The 17,538-nt window shown below is 57.0% G+C and overlaps 1 protein-coding gene across 13 annotated transcripts in view; it reads right to left on the bottom strand.

Annotated features, from left to right (window-relative positions):
• The window catches only part of RTEL1 (regulator of telomere elongation helicase 1), a 38,663-nt gene extending 25,497 nt beyond the window's left edge, over nucleotides 1–13,166 (bottom strand). For 4 of the 13 annotated variants that reach the window (XM_028828726.2, XM_028828730.2, XM_028828731.2 and 1 more), the window contains exons 1-8: nucleotides 11,896–12,063; nucleotides 10,897–11,168; nucleotides 9,912–10,110; nucleotides 9,490–9,583; nucleotides 8,732–8,813; nucleotides 8,470–8,530; nucleotides 4,544–4,619; nucleotides 3,414–3,498 (exon numbers count right to left, since the gene is read on the bottom strand). In XM_028828726.2, coding sequence (XP_028684559.2) covers nucleotides 3,414–3,498; nucleotides 4,544–4,619; nucleotides 8,470–8,530; nucleotides 8,732–8,813; nucleotides 9,490–9,583; nucleotides 9,912–10,110; nucleotides 10,897–10,998 — 699 coding nt within the window. In that variant the 5' untranslated portion in view covers nucleotides 10,999–11,168; nucleotides 11,896–12,063. Of the gene's footprint in view, nucleotides 1–3,413; nucleotides 3,499–4,543; nucleotides 4,620–8,469; nucleotides 8,531–8,731; nucleotides 8,814–9,489; nucleotides 9,584–9,911; nucleotides 10,111–10,896; nucleotides 11,169–11,330; nucleotides 12,767–12,972 lie in introns of those variants that run through there. The other 9 variants (XM_077952192.1, XM_077952194.1, XM_077952196.1 and 6 more) reach the window with 5 other exon arrangements.
• Nucleotides 13,167–17,538: the final 4,372 nt, after the last annotated feature.

Here is a 17,538-nt window from a genome sequence, read left to right as displayed (position 1 = left end):
GGCAGAGGTTGCAGTGAGCCAAGATTGCACCACTGCACTCCAGCCTGGGCAACAGAGTGAGACTCCATCTGAAAAAAAAAAAAAAAACCCCAACTCCCAGGTCCCACCACAGAGTGTCATGGGAGCAAGCTGGGGTGGGGTCCAGCTTTGGTACTTTTAAGTTTTCACACATTAAGATGCCCATTTTAAGGGTACTGAGTTCTGGCAGTTAAGTGCACCACATAACCACCAGCCCTACCCCTGCCTCTTCTATTAATACAGCGTCATATAAACGGAATAAAACAGTAGGTCCAGCCGGGTGCGGTGGCTCACGCCTGTAATCCCAGCACTTTGGGAGGCCAAGGTGAGTGGATCACAAGGTCAGGAGTTTGAAACCAGCCTGGCCAACATGGCGAAATGCCGTCTCTACTAAAAATACAAAAATTAGCCGGGTGTGGTGGCGGGTGCCTGTAGTCCCAGATACTCGGAAGGCTGAGGCAGGAGAACTGCTTGAACCCGAGAGGCAGAGGCTGCAGTGAGCCGAGACCACACCACTGCACTCCAGCCTGCACCACAGAGCAAGACTCTGTCTCAAAACAAAAATCAAAAAAACAAAAAACAGTAGGTCCTCCTCAGTTGGCCTCTGGGTTAGCACATCTGAGACTCACTGGCTCCCTGCTGCTGTGTGACCACAGCCCATGCCCGCGGCTGCTGTTGGGGTTTGCGAACCACGGTTTGTCCATTCACCAGTGGATGGACTCACGTGGGCGGCTTCCCAGTTCTGGCAACTTAAACAAAGCTCTGGCAAACTTGCACATTGAAGTCTTTTTTTTTCTTTTTTCTTTTTTTTTGAGATGGGGTCTCCCTATGTTGCCCAGGCTGGTCTCAGACTCCTGGGCGTAAGCGATCCCTGAGCCTTGGCCCCTAAAGTTCTGGGATTACAGGTGTGAGCCACTGAGCCTGGCCACACACAAATCTTTGAACACGTCTTCCCTTCTCCCGGTTCGGCTGTTCGCCACACGTGTTTGTGGAGTGGCTACACAGCTTCACAGCTCAGCAGCAATGGATGAGATCCAGCTGTTCCACCTCCTCGTGCCACACTCAGGCTTCTGAATTTCAGCATGCTAGCGGGACCGTAGTGCCGGCTCCCCGTGGCTTTAATCTGCCTTCTCCTGTGACTGGAGATGCTGGGCGTCCTTCCATGTGCCCAACTGGCCACTCCGTCCATCTTGGTGAAACGTCTGTGCAGATCCTTTCCCACTGGTTAACTGGGTTTTTTGCTTAGTTATGAGAGAATTTTACATACTCTGGTCAAAGGTCCTTTAAAATATGAGGAGGGCTGAAAAATGTTTTTTAAGTTCTCTGAAAGACAGAAGCATTTTCTCCCTTTCCATAACTGCTCTTTAATTTTCTCAAGTCTTCTAAAGGGTTGAAGCTTTAAATTTTGGTGAAATCCAAATTTTAATGTTTTTCTTCACGGCTAGTGCCTTATGTATCCACACTAAGCAATCTCTGCCTACCCCAGAGTTGCAAAGACCCCCCCATGTTTCTTTCTATAACTTTTAGTTTAGCTTTTACATTTAGGTTTATATAGAGTAAAGCAAGAGTTGATTCGCTGTTTTCCAAACAGATATCCAGCTGTTCTTAGCACCACTTTTTCAGAAAACCAAAAATCAACCTTCATTTCCTCTCTCAATTACATTGGCGCATTTGTCAAAAAACAATCATCGGCCGGGCGCAGTGGCTCAAGCCTGTAATCCCAGCACTTTGGGAGGCCGAGACGGGCGGATCACGAGGTCAGGAGTTCGAGACCATCCTGGCTAACACGGTGAAACCCCGTCTCTACTAAAAAATACAAAAAACTAGCCGGGCGAGGTGGCGGGCGCCTGTAGTCCCGGCCACTCGGGAGGCTGAGGCAGGAGAATGGCTTAAAAACCCGGGAGGCAGAGCTTGCAGTGAGCTGAGATCCAGCCACTGCACTCCACCCTGGGCGACACAGCAAGACTCCGTCTCAAAAAAAAAAAAAAAACAATCATCACGGGCAGGGCGTGGTGGCGCACGCCTGTAATCCCAGTGACTCGGGAGGCTGATGTGGGAGAATCGCTTGAACCCAGGAGGTGGGGGCTGCAGTGAGCCGAGATGGTGCCACTGCAGTCCAACTGGGGTGACAGAGCGAGATTCCAACTGAAAAAAAAAAAACAATGACCGCAAGCATGTGGGTCAGCTGGAGCTTGCTGCCTTCTCCATGGCCTGCAGGCTTGTGCCTGAGCTGAGCCGTCTCCACCTCCACTCCTGCAGCTTTGGAGGAGTCTTGAAACCAGTGAAGTGAGTCCTCCAGCTCTGTTCTTCACGGTCATCGTGCCGTTTTAGATCTTCTGTGTTTCCGTGAAAGTGTTGGACTTAGCTTACCAGCTGTGACAGAATTGTCCCAGGGAAGGGCCTGGTTGGGTTAGAAGCTCTCCAGGTGGTTCCCAGGGGCAGCCACGGCTCAAAGCACCGAGTCACCTGCAACCACGGCAAACCTCACCACAACCACGGCAAACCTCACCAGCTCTCCGTGGGGTTCTACAATCGCTGCCCAGGAGTCGGCCCCCCGCCTCCTCCCTTGCTCTGCTGCACCAGCTCGGGCTCCCCTCAGACACATCAGCATTCCCCATCTCCTGCCGACATCGCACTTGGGCCCTGCCCACTCGGCTCTGTCTCCACCTCCTCGCTCTGCTCTACTTCTCTTCAGTCTCATTGGCTCACGGGCTTACTCTTCTGCTGTCTACCTGTCCCCACCGCTAGAATCAAAGCTCCACATGAATGAAGCCAGTCTTGCTATGCCTAGAACAGCCCCCAGCACGATGGGCTCTTGATAAATATACACCCTGAGAATGAGCAAACCAACGGAGGGATCTGGAAGCGTCACCACGTCATCGCCACGTGAACACAAGTCACTGACCCGCGGCGAGATGCCACCTGCACTAAATAAAAAGTGTGGGGCACAACAGCATGTGGGTGAGTACAGGCTACGAGGAGGGAAGTGAGTGTGGGGCCGGGCATGGGGGGGAGTGAGTGTGGGGCTGGGAGGAGGGGAGTGAGTGGGCTTCCCGTGTTCTCAGTGCTTTGCTTCCTGTGATCGGACGTGAAGGAGAGAACCTGAGCTGTCAGGATCAAGAGTGGGCGCTGGCCTGTGGACCACAGCCTGGAGGCCTCTCCTCACTCCCACCAGCCTGCCCACTCCCAGATTGCTCAGAACAACTGACCCAGGGCCTGGGGGTGCTCACAAGTGTGTCTGGCCAGGTTGAGCCCCTGCCCAGTGACAGGTGAGCTCTCCCACCCAGGCCTGCTGCTCTAAGTCCCTGCAGCAGCAAAGGCTCGGACGGCCTTTCCCAAGCCCAGGAACCCCCCTGGACATCAGGAGTTGTCAGCGACGCAGACTGAGCCCCCACCTTGGCATCCAACAAGTAATTGTACGGCATGAAGACGATGTCGGCTTGCTGCTTCAGGTTCCGGGACAGGTAGTAAGGGCACACCCTGGGAACGAGGAGAGGGGAAGATGCTGTGAGCACCCCGTGCAGGGGACGGTGACCCGAGGCCGGGGCCGCCACATCTTCTGACCCGGAAGGAGCCCTAATCCTGAGCATGGGGTCCAGGTGGGAAGCCGCTGTCTGGGATGGACGGGGAGTCCACATGAGTTTTAAACCATGTAAATCATCATCTCTTTAAAAACTCCATGGAAAAGAAAAACCAACCCTATTCCTGGATAGAGGTCATCAGAAACAAACACAAACAGAACCACTAAAACAAAGCAGAGCTGGGTCGGGCGTGGTGCTCACGCCTGGAATCCCAGAACTTTGGGAGGCCGAGGCGGGTGGAACTCTTGAGCTCAGGAGTTCGAGACTGGACTGAGCAACAGAGTGAGACCCTGTCCGTACAAAAAATACAAAAATTAACCAGGCGTGGTGGTGCATGCCTGCAGTCCCAGCTACTTGGGAGGCTGAGCTGAGAGAATCACTTGAGCCTGGGAGGTTGAGACTGCAGTGAGCCAAGATCACGACGCTGCACTCCAGCCTGGACAGCAGAGCGAGACTCTGTCTCAAAAAAAAAAGAGGAGCAGGAGCTCTCCCCCTCAAAATAAGAAAAGCTTTATTATAACTTGAATCTCTGAAACTGTAAAAGAGGTGGACAAAGGACATATTTGCTGTCCTCAGAAGAACGAAGCCGGACGACCAGCACCAGCATGCGAAGCTACCCACAACGCTGAGTGAAAACGGCAAACTGCAGAACAGTCTGTGCAGACAAAACCGTGCGTGCTTCCACACAGACACGAGCCTGCAGGGCTCTGTCCCCGCTCCACGGTGGCTCCTGGGGTGGCTGACGGCCAGGGAAGAGGGAGGCAGTTTCGCTTTTTACTCTACGTTCCTCAGAGCTGCTTCAACTTTCTCACACTAAACGGTGGTTAGTTTCACGACTTAGAAAGGAACAAAGAAAAGGGAAGAAACATATCTGGGCCTCCACAGGTCACAGGAGAGCTGGGCCATGGAAGGACAGTGGTCGTGGCCTCACTGAGGGGTCTCACCTGTGCTTGCTTCCGCTCTTGACCAAGTCCTCGATGTCCAGGATGGGGCTGGCCAGCTCCTGCTCCAGGCCTTTCTCTGCAGGTGTGAGGCGGGGTAAACACACACCCTCCGGGTCCCAACCACAGAGGGACGCCCAGGACAGAACAGCTCCTACACGGCAGGCAGGGCTGGGTGCCCCCCGCCCCAATCATGAACGTGCCACAAAGCACCCATTGAGGGTCTCAGGTGTCCAAGGGAGGCCCCCACCCGCAGTGATCCCGACGGAGCCCTCCTGTGCCCCTAGAAGGCCTGAGGTTGAGGGTGGATCAGACAGGGGCCAGCAGGGTTCCGAGGGTTCTATGCATCCTCCCTGAGACAGCCCAAGACAGGACAGGGGTGACGGCTACACTCAGCCCTCCTCAGGGCAGGGAAGAACAGCTCCTCAGCGTATCGCCCCAGCCCACGGAGGCATCTCCCAAAAATCCTGGAGGTGCCCCTGTGATGAGCACCGTGGCTCAGCTTCCCTGCCAACCACAACAGGCCCAGAACTGCCAGCGGAAGGAACGTCAGGTTTTCCTAGGCTCCATGGTGGCCCGCTCCCCTCTGCAGCATGGCAGCCCTGGGAAAGGGCCCTGCCTATGCTGGCTGAGAGGACCAGGCCAGAAAAGGCTTCAGGGAGTTGGGGGTCCTGCCCCTCCCTCGCCTCCACAGCACAGGCCCCCAACCTGGAACCACAAGAACTCCTTAGGGAGCTGCTTAAACACAGACAGCAGCAGGGACCTCTTCCAAGAAGCACCCCAGAGTCTTAGGGCAGCCGTGTGGGGCAATGGGGCCTTCCCCAGCTCCCGGCTGCATCGTGGCTGCTTTGTGCCCATCCCCGGGAGGTGCCAGGCCCCCTGAGAGCCAGGACTCAGCTGCAGAGGCCAGAAGCGCACACGGGCACAAACACACACACACTCACACACACTCACACACACACACTCACACACACACTCACACACACACTCTCACACACTCACTCACTCACACTCACTCTCACACACACACTCACACACACACTCACACACACTCACACACACTCACACACACACTCACACACACACTCACACACACTCACACACACACTCACACACTCACACACACACTCACACACACACCAGCGATGACTCAACTCCAGACGCTCCCAGGGATAGCAGGGAAGGCAGGGGAGGAAAAGCATATCCCTGAGCGGCACCATAGCAACGACCAGCCAATCAGCACGCACTGCCGCACAGCGGCACTTGCCAAACCTTCCCTGGCAGAGAGCTGAGGGCAGGGCGAGGACAGGAGCTGCAAGGGGAAGGGGGACAAGGGGCAGGGGCTTCCCAGAGGCCCCTGCCCCAGGCTGACCCCAAGCTTGCTGTCCCCAACCAGAGTCCTCACAGGACGCAGGCCAGGAAGGGTGCCAGCTCTCCAGCTGTCTCTTCATTCACAAAATACCTGCCTTCCTTCCTCTCAGACCCCTCCAGGAGCTGCAGCCCACTCTAAAGATGCCCAGGCTGGCCGGGCGCGGTGGCTCAAGCCTGCAATCCCAGCACTTTGGGAGGCCAAGGCGGGCGGATCACGCGGTCAGATCATCGAGACCATCCTGGCTAACACGGTGAAACCCCATCTCTACTAAAAAAATATACAAAAGGCCGGGCGCGGTGGCTCAAGCCTGTAATCCCAGCACTTTGGGAGGCCGAGACGGGCGGATCACGAGGTCAGGAGTTCGAGACCATCCTGGCTAACACAGTGAAACCCCGTCTCTACTAAAAAATACAAAAAACTAGCCGGGCGAGGTGGTGGGCGCCTGTAGTCCCGGCTACTCGGGAGGCTGAGGCAGGAGAATGGCGTAAAAACCCGGGAGGCGGAGCTTGCAGTGAGCTGAGATCCGGCCATTGCACTCCAGCCTGGGCGACATAGCGAGACTCCGTCTCAAAAAAAAAAAAAAAAAAATACAAAAAATTAGCCGGGCATGGTGGCGGGCACCTGTAGTCCCAACTACTCGGGAGGCTGAGGCAGGAGAATGGCGTGAACCCGGGAGGTGGAGCTTGCAGTGAGCTGAGATCACGCCACTGCACTCCAGCCTGGGCGGCAGAGCGAGATTTCGTCTCAAAAGAAAAAAAAAAAAAAAAAAGATGCCCAGGCTGGCACAGGTGTTGCAGACACCCCCTCAGAGCCTGTCCAGGGGGCAGACAGGATGCAAAGGTTCACCGCTAGGCAACCTCCTGCCAGGTCGGGCAGTGAGAGCCCAAGCCAAGGGGGACAGGCTGGGGCTGGATTGAGTCTTCTTGGACTGATCCCACAGGCCTGGGGGGAGACAGATGGGGGCCCAACACCCAGAGGCCTGACACGGATGGAAGCAGCACAGGAGGCGGTCAGCGGCCTCCCCGCTAGGCACCAGGCACCAGGCCCGGTGGCCACAGGGGTGCTACCCTTGTCCAGGACCACCGCCGGACAGGCCCACACTCAGCGTTCCACACTATCCCAAGGACCCCCGCTGCATGGGACCGGGGACACCCAGCAGGCACTCCTGTCCTGTCCCAGAAATGCGGGTGAGGACTTTGGAAATGACGACGGGCTGAGAATCTCCAACAGCACATCTGACCTCCTGTCCCAGAGTCACGTCCTGTGGGCACCACCAGGACGAGTGGGCAGCTTCCATCAGGGAACCTGGCGGCAGAGGCAGAGCCCCTCAGACCCCTTCTCAGGACCACCAAAAAGGCCTGGACAACCACACATCAAGGTGACTGGAGGTCCTTGGTGCCACCAGAACAAAAGACACAGCAAACAAGAAGCAACACAGAAGATGCCTCCAGCAACACAGCACGAGCCTCCAGTAAGTGGAGGTCTCCCTGCAGGCCCATGTTCCGCCCACCCTGTCCCTCCAGGGCCCAGAAACGCCTGGTGGTGGGTCAGGCGGGACCACCCGGCTCCGTCTCTGCCAGGGGAGAACCGTCCTAAATATAACAGCAGCTTCAGGGTCCTCAGTCCTGGCACACTGAGCACTCAGCAAACACGAGTGCAGACAGCAGCCCGCAGGACCGCCGACGCCTTCCAGGTGCTCCAGGGCCACGTCACCTGAGGCTTGAGCCCCAACTGAGGCAGGAAACAAAGGGAACTCTGATCCCACAGAAGCTCAGGCCGTGCCAACCGCACAGATGCCACCCTCAGGTCACAGAAACTGTAAGGGCAGCCGACGGGGGCACACCCTGCTACTGTCTCTGAGACCTCGTGAAGAGCCCCAGAAGCCCCTGACATACCCGAGGGGCAGCCACGTGGGTGGAGAAGCACCCCTGGCCCTCACAGGCTGTGGCCACCTGCAGTCACAGGGCGAGGTGCCCTGGCTCTGCTCCCGTCACTCACTCATCCCGTCTCCTGAAGAGGCCCCAAGGCCTCCCGTGTCGAACCCACAGGACTCAGCCTGGAGTCACGCTCGGGGCTGTAATTTTTCTCTGCAACGTCAGCACAGGACAAAGACACATGCGGCAAGGTCGGGGGAGGCCAGACACGGCTTCCAGGACACCCTCCCAAGATGGTACAAGGGCCGGTCACAGGAGCACCCGCTGCTGGGCAAGCAACAAAACCTCAGGCTCCCCGAAGACAAAGCAGGTGTTCAGCAAAACCGCTGCTGTATGCACCAGTAGTCAGGTGCAGGGAGCCCTTCTCGTCCGGAAATGGAGGGAGCCTTCCCAAAATCCAAGGCCCCAGGCACCAGCCACAGGCAGTCCTGCCGGCTGGCTGTCTCAGACCACTGTGTGAGCTCTTCCACACAGAAGACTAACACGGGTGGTCCCCGAGTCAGAAGACAGTGCCCAGGTACACGGCTGCACTGGCCGCCCCACCTGGCAAGCACAACCAGGCTGACGCCCTGAGAGGCTGCACACACTCCAACCCAAGCCTGGTCCCACCGAGCTGCCTGTACCTTCCACGTTGTTGTAGAAATGACAGGAGCGACTTGCCACCTTCTTGCGGCACAAGTGGATCTGCGGGAGGAAGGGCAGAGTGCGCGGCTGGAGCATGGCCAAGAAAGGACCCGAGCCAGTCCCCACCCCCACCAGGCCCTCGCCTGCAGTCCCCCAGTGAACTTCGAACCCCAGCCCAGCAGGAGCACAGCCTGGGACTCTGGATACCCAGCAGCACTCGCCTCACGGAACCCTGAGCCGGAGCGGGAGCCAGGAGCCCACCTGCATGTGGTTACTCTCTTGTTTCTTCACCTCTGGATGGATGCACAGCTGCTCCCGGGAGCCCAGCACACACACCTTAGGCCTGGAGGGAGAGAGCACTATGGGTGGAGGAGGAGCTGCCTCCAACAGCCACAGCGTGGTCCCGCAGCGTGAGCCGTATGGAGACACACAGGAGCACTGGCAGCCAGAGGAAGTCAGCATAACTGCAATGTGGTCCAGGCATAGGAGAATGGCCTGGGCGTAGGAGCGTGGTCCGGGTGCAGGAGAGTGGCCCCGGCATAGGATCGTGGCCCGGGAGTAGGAGGGAGCAAGGAGACAAGCGGGGGAACTGGACAGAGGGACGAGATTCGACAGCTTCCACAGCACCCCGCCATCGGCCCCTCCACAGGAACCCGACAGAACACCAAGACTCTGCAGGGCTCTGACAAGCGGCAGGGCCTCCTCCCACTTCATGTGCAAAGCTGCACTGGGGGCCGGCCCTGACCTGCCACACAGCTGCCACAACAGCACCTGAAAGGAGCTCAGGACGCCAGCCCAAGGTCAGCACACAAATGCAAAGCTGCCTCCTCACAAGTAATGGGCACTAGGGACAGCCCGGGCCCCGCCCCACCCCTGGGCACCAGCACACTGCACACTTCTGGGGAGCGTCTGGAAAGACCGCCCCCTCCACTACAGCACAGCGTGGTCTGTGGACCCAGCACCACGTCAAGCTGGTTCTCTCGAGGACCCCAAGACAGGCGTGAACTCGTCTGACCCACCGGTAGGAGGTGTTCCGAAGCTCGTTGATGACCTGCGTGAGTTGCGAGTGGGTCCTGGAGGCGTAAATGATCTTTGGGATATCCGTGTAGCAAGCTGCCCAGACACAAGCAAGCACAGAGGTCATGGTTCTCACGTGTTAAAGGCGGGTGGCATTCGGCTAACTCAGCCCTGCAGACAGCCAAGAATCTGACACCCCAGAGACTTATCACAAACGGGCGAAGTGTACATCTGCCACGCCCTAATTCAGCAAAAAAGCCCAACCCTAGGTTTATACCCACGATGGCGAGAAATTATGTGGCAGCTACAAAATTCTCCTTGAGCTCTGCTGGCAGAAGTCCCCATGGGCCCACCCTACCCTCAGCGCCATCCCTTGCCAGCCATCCCCACAGGAGGCCAGGGGAGGCCTGGGAACTAGGGTCACCTATGGGATCTTCAGCAGCAGCAGCAGCGTTGCCCCAGGACGACAAGGCCTGATTCGGGAAAAGCTCCCCTTGAACCCTCTCGGCAATCTTGCGGGCAGAGATGGTGTCTCGGAGGTGTTCTCGCCAGGCCAGCGTGGTACACAGCAGGCACAGCGTCTTCCCCGTGCCCGTGGGGCTCTCCAGAATGCCGTTCACCTTCTGAACAGAGTTGGGGGCAAGGGTTACGGGGAAGCCAGGAAGAGGCAAGGCCACACAAACCACCCTGAGACAAGCCTCAGCAGCCAGCGGGCAGCTCTTCGCAGATGCAGAGGCCGCTGTCAGGTGGCGAGAGCCCCACGGGACCATGGATAAGTCCGCAGGACACTTTCCACTCTTGCCCTAAAGGGCGTGAAGCAACTCCAGCTGCCATCAGCAGACCATTTGCAGAACATTACCCGAAATGCAACAGTATTTTTCAGCCTAAATAGTAAGATGACTAATTAGGCGTCAAGTCTCAAAATAGGAAACTGTTCTGTGTTTCCAGATCCAAACACTTACGCTGTCCTATCTGATGTCCCACATACGAGCTCTCAGATGGGAACCTGAGCGGGAAACTCGGGGAGGGGAGGGGTGTGAGCCGGGTACAAGAGGGCACCTCAAGGAACCCAGGAGAAGGCAACCTGCACCGCTGCCACCTCCCTGCACCCCAAAGGTTCAAAGACCTTCAAAGTGAGGCTGGCCCCCGGCTGCCCCTCTGATGGAAATGCTTCCTCCTGACCTGTGAATACCAGCCGCTCCTCAGAGGCCCCCAAGGCACTAAGTCTGTCACTCTCAAGGACGATGTTTTTACTTGTCAATCCTCTCTCTGACCCCACCTGGAACACCAGCCTTTTTATGACAGAGGCTGCCTCTGGAGGGGCCTGGCTGGAATGGGTCGGGAGAGGGACGCACACCCAGCCCCAGCTCCACCTGCCTGCAGTCCTTTCCTCCCAGCCTGTGCTCTACCTGCTGCAGGCATTCCAGGACCTTGGTCATGTACTCCTGTTGGCATTTGTAGGGCTGGAATGGGAAGTCTATGGTCACACCATTCAGGACTATCTTGGGCATATCAGCCTCTTCTCAGGAGGGCACAGAGGGTGGCTGAGGGGCAGGCTATTCGGGTCTGTGCGAAGAAACCACTCCGAACATCTTAGGATCTCGGGCACTCCTGGTAAGTGATGCGAGCAGGTGCACTGGGACACAACGCGGTTCTCTTGGAGAATCCCTATGGCACAGACCTGGGAAAGACAGTAAGACTCTGTAGACAGCCTTTGTGGGTACCGGGCCACTTTCCCAGGCGTTTCTATGAGTCCCTCCTGTGGAGAGGGTCGGAGGGCAACCCTGGCATATGCCATCTCAAGGAGCTGGTGGGGCAAAGATGCGAAATGGCGGGGCCTTGCCTTATCCTCCCGCCCCACAACTCCGTCCTTCCCTGGCAGAGACGCCCACAGCGCTGCAAGTTCCGCCCGCAGTAATTCCGTGACTTCCACAAGAGCGTGAGGACTGGAGAGGCAAGCGGCACCCCTCCCGGCCTGACCAGGCACAACGTCAGAGCGAAGGGTCTGAACCTCCGGGCCTGCCTCTCCAGCTCTCTGCCCTCCTGGCTGGCTGGAGGCCATTCCCCATCCCGCCTGGGTGGGCAACCAGATGCAGCCAAAGTAGCGAAAGAGTATCCCGGGATGCCAATCCGTGCAGCCCTCAGCAAGTCACTCAACTTCTCTAAGCCTCAGTCCCGCTTGGGAACTGGGACTAACAGACCAGACACGGACACACGGAATATCGGCCCTTCCCTCCAGCCCCGGCCATCGGCTCAGCCAGCGCCCACGAGCGCAGGAAACTACAGGTCCCAAAATGCAGTGCGGCCAATCCGCCGACCCGCGGCCCCGAGGGCGGCACGGGGCCTGCCGGGAGCTGTAGTTTCGAAAACCGCAAGGCGCCCACGAGCCACTCGAGTAAACCACTTACAGAGTCACTGCGACTCACTGCTCACTTGTCTCCGGGGCGAACCTTCCAGAACCGGGGGCCCTCAGGAACTCAACCGACTGCAGTCGAGCGCCGCCACGGCGTCCCCAGCTATCAGCCAGTTCAGACTTCGCGGGCAGAGGCGCGCATCGCCACTGATCCCACTGCACTTCCGCCCCCACTTCCGGTCCGCTGCTTTGTGCTCCCGGCGGAAACTGTTCCCCCGCGGAGGGGGTCCGCCTGCTCTTCGGCTCCTCCAGGCCTACGGGGCCGTTCGCGCGTTCTGTGTGCGGCTGCCCTGCCCAGTGAACCTCACTTCCATCGCCCACAGGCAGCAGAAATCTGGGGTCCCGCCCGTCTCCTTCCTTGATGTCATCCCCCACCAGGGTCTCCGTTCCACTACCGCCTCTCTAGGCCGAGCCACCACCGTTGCCCGGAGAGCTGCACGGGCCTCGTCCCCAGAGGCGTCTTTTTACTGCTCAAGTGTGAGCTGACCGCTTTCCTGAAAATTTGAAAATGGCTGCCCCTTGCCCAGGACCCGGTTCCTGAGAGCCCTGACCGCCTCCTCTCCCTCCTCTCCTGCTCTGTCCAGCTTCTGCTCGGGTCACTGGCCCCGCACTGGCCCCGGCGGCCTCCCTGAGTCCCCAGCACCCGGCACTGGCTGGCAGCAGGGCGGACCCCAAGAGCGAGGCCCGCACAGTTCTGCGGGGTCAGCCCAGCGTGAGGGACGCTAGTCTCAGGCGGCCCCAGCCCCCGTGCCCCAGAAGGCCCCAGGAGGAAGCTGGCGCTGCGTGACCGCGCACGGTTGGGTTTCATGTCCACGGACGGCACAGGCGATGCCCTGCGTGCCCATGCTCGTGGGTGTGAGCTAGTGCTCGGAGAAGCCCCAGCACTCACTGGCACCCAGCCCCGTGTGCCTGTTCGGGTGAAGGAACCGCGGGCTGCCCGTCTGAGACCCGGCAGGGAGTGGAAGACGAGGAGACCAGCCACACAGGCTTGTGGAATGAATGGGCACCACAAGTTTCAGTGCCCCCCATACGTGCTGATACGGCTCGTCTCTGTGTCCCACCCAAGTCTCACCTCGAATTGTAATCCCCGCGTGTGGAGGGAGGGAGGGACCGGGAGGGAGCTGATTGGATCATGGGGTCAGTTTCCTCCAGGCTGTTCTCATAAAAGTGAGTGCTCAGGAGACCGGATGGTTTAAAAGTGGCAGTTTCCCCTTCTCTCTCTCGCTTTCTGCTGCTGCCATGTAAGACCTGGGAACTGGGACTAACATAGACTTCACCTTCTGCCATGATTTTTTTTTTTTTTTTTTTTTTTTTTTTTTTTTTTTTTTTTTAGACAGAGTTTTGGCTCTTTTTGCCCAGGCTGGAGTGCAATGGCACAATCTTGGCTCACTGCAACCTCCACCTCCTGGGTTCAAGCAATTCTCCTGCCTCAGCCTCCCAAGTAGCTGGGATTGCAGGTGCGCGCCACTAAGCCTGGCTAATTTTTTATATTTTTAGTAGCGATGGAGTCTGACCATGTTTGCCAGGGAGGTCTCAAACTCCTGACCTCAGGTGATCCGTCTGCCTTGGCCTCCAAAGTGCTGGGATTACAGGTGTGAGCCATCACACCCGGCCTCAGGTAGTATCTTAACAGCAGTGTGAGATTCGACAAATGATTGACACACTTCTCCTCTGGATGACCTCTGGAATAAGTCCTCTCTTTTTCTTTTCTTTTCTTTTCTTTTCTTTTTTTTTTTTTTTTTTTTTGAGACTAAGTTTTGCTCTTGTCCCTCAGGCTGGAGTGCAGTGACACAATCTTGGCTCACTACAACCTCTGCCTCCGGGGTACAAGCAATTCTGCCTCAGCCTCTCGAGTAGCTGGGATTACAGGCGCCTGCCACCACGCCTGACTAATTTTTGTATTTTTAGTAGAGACGGGGCTTCACCACGTTGGCGAGGCTGGTCTCGAGCTCCTGACCTCAGGTGATCCACCCACCTCAGCCTCCTACAGTGCTGGGATTACAGGTGTGAGCCAGATAAGTCCTCTCATTGTCCACACTTTCTGTGTGAAAAAATGAGGCACAGGGCGTTGAGCAGATTGCCCAGAGTCTGCCCAGGAGCCAGGAGTTTTACCTTTTGCTGCCACACACTCCATCTCCTAAGAGCAGTGACCAGGAAAGGCTGTCCTGTGGACTGAACTGAAGTCTGAGTCATCTGCTCCTTGCCAGCTGCTAGAGGAGCATTCTGGCCTTGGGCAGTCAGGAATTCCTGTGCCCTTGCCCTCCTCCTCTAATTGCTGATGTAGCCACAGCTCCAGCATACAGCAGGTGCTTGACGGATGTCTGTTGAATGACTGAGTGTTCTGTTGAGGTATAGGGCTCCTCCTAGGATCCAGGGTTAATTTCCTTTTCTTTTCTTTTTTTTTTTTTTTTGAGACAGAGTCTTGCTCTGTCACCCAGGCTGGAGTGCAGTGGTGCGATCTCGGCTCCCTGCAACCTCCACCTCCCAGGTTCAAGCGATTCTGCTTCCTCAGCCTCCTGAGTAACTGGGATTACAGGCGCCAGCCACCACACCCGGCTAAGTTTTGTATTTTTAGTAGAGGTGAAGTTTCACCATGTTGGTCAGGCTGGTCTTGAACTCCTGACTTTGTGATCCGCCTGCCTCAGCCTCCCAAAGTGTTAAGATTACAGGCGTGAGCCACCACACCCAGCCAAGCCAGGGTTAATTTCAAGAGTGCAGAGGTCTGATAAAAGTCACACTTTATGAAAAAAATATATATATACATATTTTTGAGACAGAGTGTTGCTGTTGTCGCCGAGGCTGGAGTGCAATGGTCTGATCTCGGCTCACTGCAACCTCCCCGTCCCTGGTTCAAGTGATTCTCCTGCTTCAACCTCCCAAGTAGCTGAGATTACAGGCATCTGCCACCACACCTGGCTAATTTTTGTATTTTTAGGATAGATGGGGTTTTACTATGGTGGCCAGGCTGGTCTCAAACTCCTGACCACAGGTGATCTGCCCACCTTGGCCTCCCAAGTGTTGGAATGTGAGCCACTGCACCCAGCCAAAACATTGTTTTTTGAGACGAAGTCTCCCTCCGTCGCCCAGGCTGGAGCGCAGTGGTGTGATCTCCGCTCACTGCAAGCTCCGCCTCCCGGGTTCACGCCATTCTCCCGCCTCAGCCTCCCAAGTAGCTGGGACTACAGGCGCCCGCCACCACGCCTGGCTAATTTTTTGTATTTTTAGTAGAGACGGGGTTTCACCTTGTTATCCAAGATGGTCTCGATCTCCTGACCTCGTGATCCGCCCATCTTGGCCTCAAAAAGTGCTGGGATTATAGGTGTGAGCCACCGCGCCCGGCCCAAAACATTACTAGCACTGGTGTGCATGTGAAAAACATCTTTGAAATGCTCATGCACTTCCTGCATTTGATCTTGGTGAGAAGTCAAAATCTGCTCCAAGACCTGGCACTATATTGGGGCAAACAGTCAGTACAGCTATTGTGTGTGTTTGTTAATGCACTAACAGTACACCTATTGTGTGCCTGCTAGCATGCTGTCAGTACTCCTATTGCGTGTGCCTGCCAGTGCACTGAGAGTCAGTACACCTATGGCATGTGCATGCTGTCAGTACAGCCACTGTGTATGCCTGCTAGCACGCTGACAGTCAGTACAGCTAACAGTCAGTACCTCTGTTGCATGTGCCTGCTAAGGTGCTGACCGTCAGTACCCCTGTTGTGTGTGCCTGCTAGGGTGCTGACCGTCAGTACCCCTGTTGTGTGTGCCTGCTAGGGTGCTGACCGTCAGTACCCCTGTTGTGTGTGCCTGCTAGGGTGCTGACCGTCAGTACCCCTGTTGTGTGTGCCTGCTAGGGTGCTGACCGTCAGTACCCCTGTTGTGTGTGCCTGCTAGGGTGCTGACCGTCAGTACCCCTGTTGTGTGTGCCTGCTAGTGCACACTGTGCCCATCTACTGTGTTCCTGGTGCTATGCCATGGGCTTCCACACACCTGGTCCCTGTGCTCCAGATGAGGACACAGAGGCTCAGAGAGGGCCTGGTCAGAGTCACAATGAGTGTGAGGCATTGCAGTGCTCTGAGCCTGACGGGGTAGGTCCTGCCCCACCCACATGAGAAGACTCTGGAGGTCTCAGAGAGGGCTACTCTTGATCCTTAGTACCTGAGTTCCAGCACCCAGGGCTGGAGTCTGCCTGAAGGATGCTGACCATCCCCAACTGCCACTGTGGTGGCCAACAGGGAGGACGCGGCTGCTGTGGTGGGCAGCTCTGTGTGCCTCTCCGCCCTTCCTCCTCCTTCCTAGGTGGGTTCCTAGGAATAGCCCAGGGGCCAGCACCTCTGTGTGTATATTAGTTCGATATGGTTTCATAGCAAATCACCACAAACCCAACAGCTTAAAACAACCCTCATTTATTACCTCCTAATTCTTAGTATCCCAAGGCTGAAACCAAGTGGGCAGCTGGGCTGAGTTATTGTGTGGAGGCCCTGGGGTCAAACCTGCCTCCAAGCCCATTCTCTTCTTGTTGGCAGAACTCACTTCCTTGCGGTTAAGGTCTTGTCGTCTTGCTGGCTGTTGGCCGGGAGCAGTTCTCAGATCCTTGCCACGTGTCCCCTCGTCTCAACAGCAGAGAACCTTCTTTGCTTTGATCCCCCAATTTCTTCAACCAGGCAAAGGAAACTGCTTTTAAAGGGCTCCTGTGATGAGGTCAGGGCCTGCCTGATGATCCTCCTGTCTTAAGGGTACCTCTGAGCCACACAGTGTCACCCTCCTGGGCATCACCTCCACCAGACTCACAGTCTCGGGGACGATGCTGGCTTGCACACCAGGGGTCAGGACTCTCCAGGCCACCCTAGGATGTGACGGGCCTTGGGTACTCCCAGCGCACTGCTAGAGCTGAGGCTTGCCCCCGGCTTTTGTGTTGCTGAGCCAGCCTCATGGCTCTGCGAGTCTGCTGAGGTTTTCAAGGTTTTGCTCCTGGCCCTATGACTTAGTTGTTTGTAGGGCAAAGCACTTCTCCCTGCCTCGGTGGCTCCATCCCTGCAATGGGAATGATGCTCCATTTGTCTGCCAGGCTTTCCGTTTGGGAGTTACGAGGACAGGGGCAGGATAGGTTGCCCCCCACTCACTAAGTGCACACAACCCTGGCACCCCTCCTCCATCATCTAGGGGCCTCATTGTCTCATCTTACCCTGAGAAACAAAGATCCAGTGAGGTCAGACGCTTGCCCTTGGCCTGGGCCACACAGCGAGTGAACATCAGAGCCGAGGCGGGAGCCCACCTCTGTTTCACCGCAGAGCCTTTGTTCTGGCCTCACCCCTCCACTTTCACTCTTCTCTGCTCAGATCCTGCCCATCCCCTGGGCTCACGGGAGATGCCCCTTGGAGGCCTCCAGGCCAGCGCCCACCCCTGTGGCCATGGCATCCTCTCTGATGGCAGGCACAGACCTGGACCCTGTTGGCACCAGCCCAGCTTACAGCAGCCTCCGCGAAGGGCTCTGCAGCCCCACCCCATGGGTGGGAACTGCCCCTCCTGCCTTGCCCCTGCCCCGCCTGCCCTGGGGAATGGGAGCTCATCTCCACCCACACCCCACCCTCAGGCCTCACAAAGCCAAGTTGGGATAGCAGCTGTCCCGCCATGAGCGGTTG

Source organism: Macaca mulatta, chromosome 10 (genome assembly GCF_049350105.2).
Source record: "Macaca mulatta isolate MMU2019108-1 chromosome 10, T2T-MMU8v2.0, whole genome shotgun sequence".
In the NCBI taxonomy this organism is placed as follows: Eukaryota; Metazoa; Chordata; class Mammalia; order Primates; family Cercopithecidae; genus Macaca; species Macaca mulatta.
The sequence above is the reverse complement of the archived record's forward strand: the minus strand, read 5'-3'. Positions and strand labels throughout refer to the sequence as shown.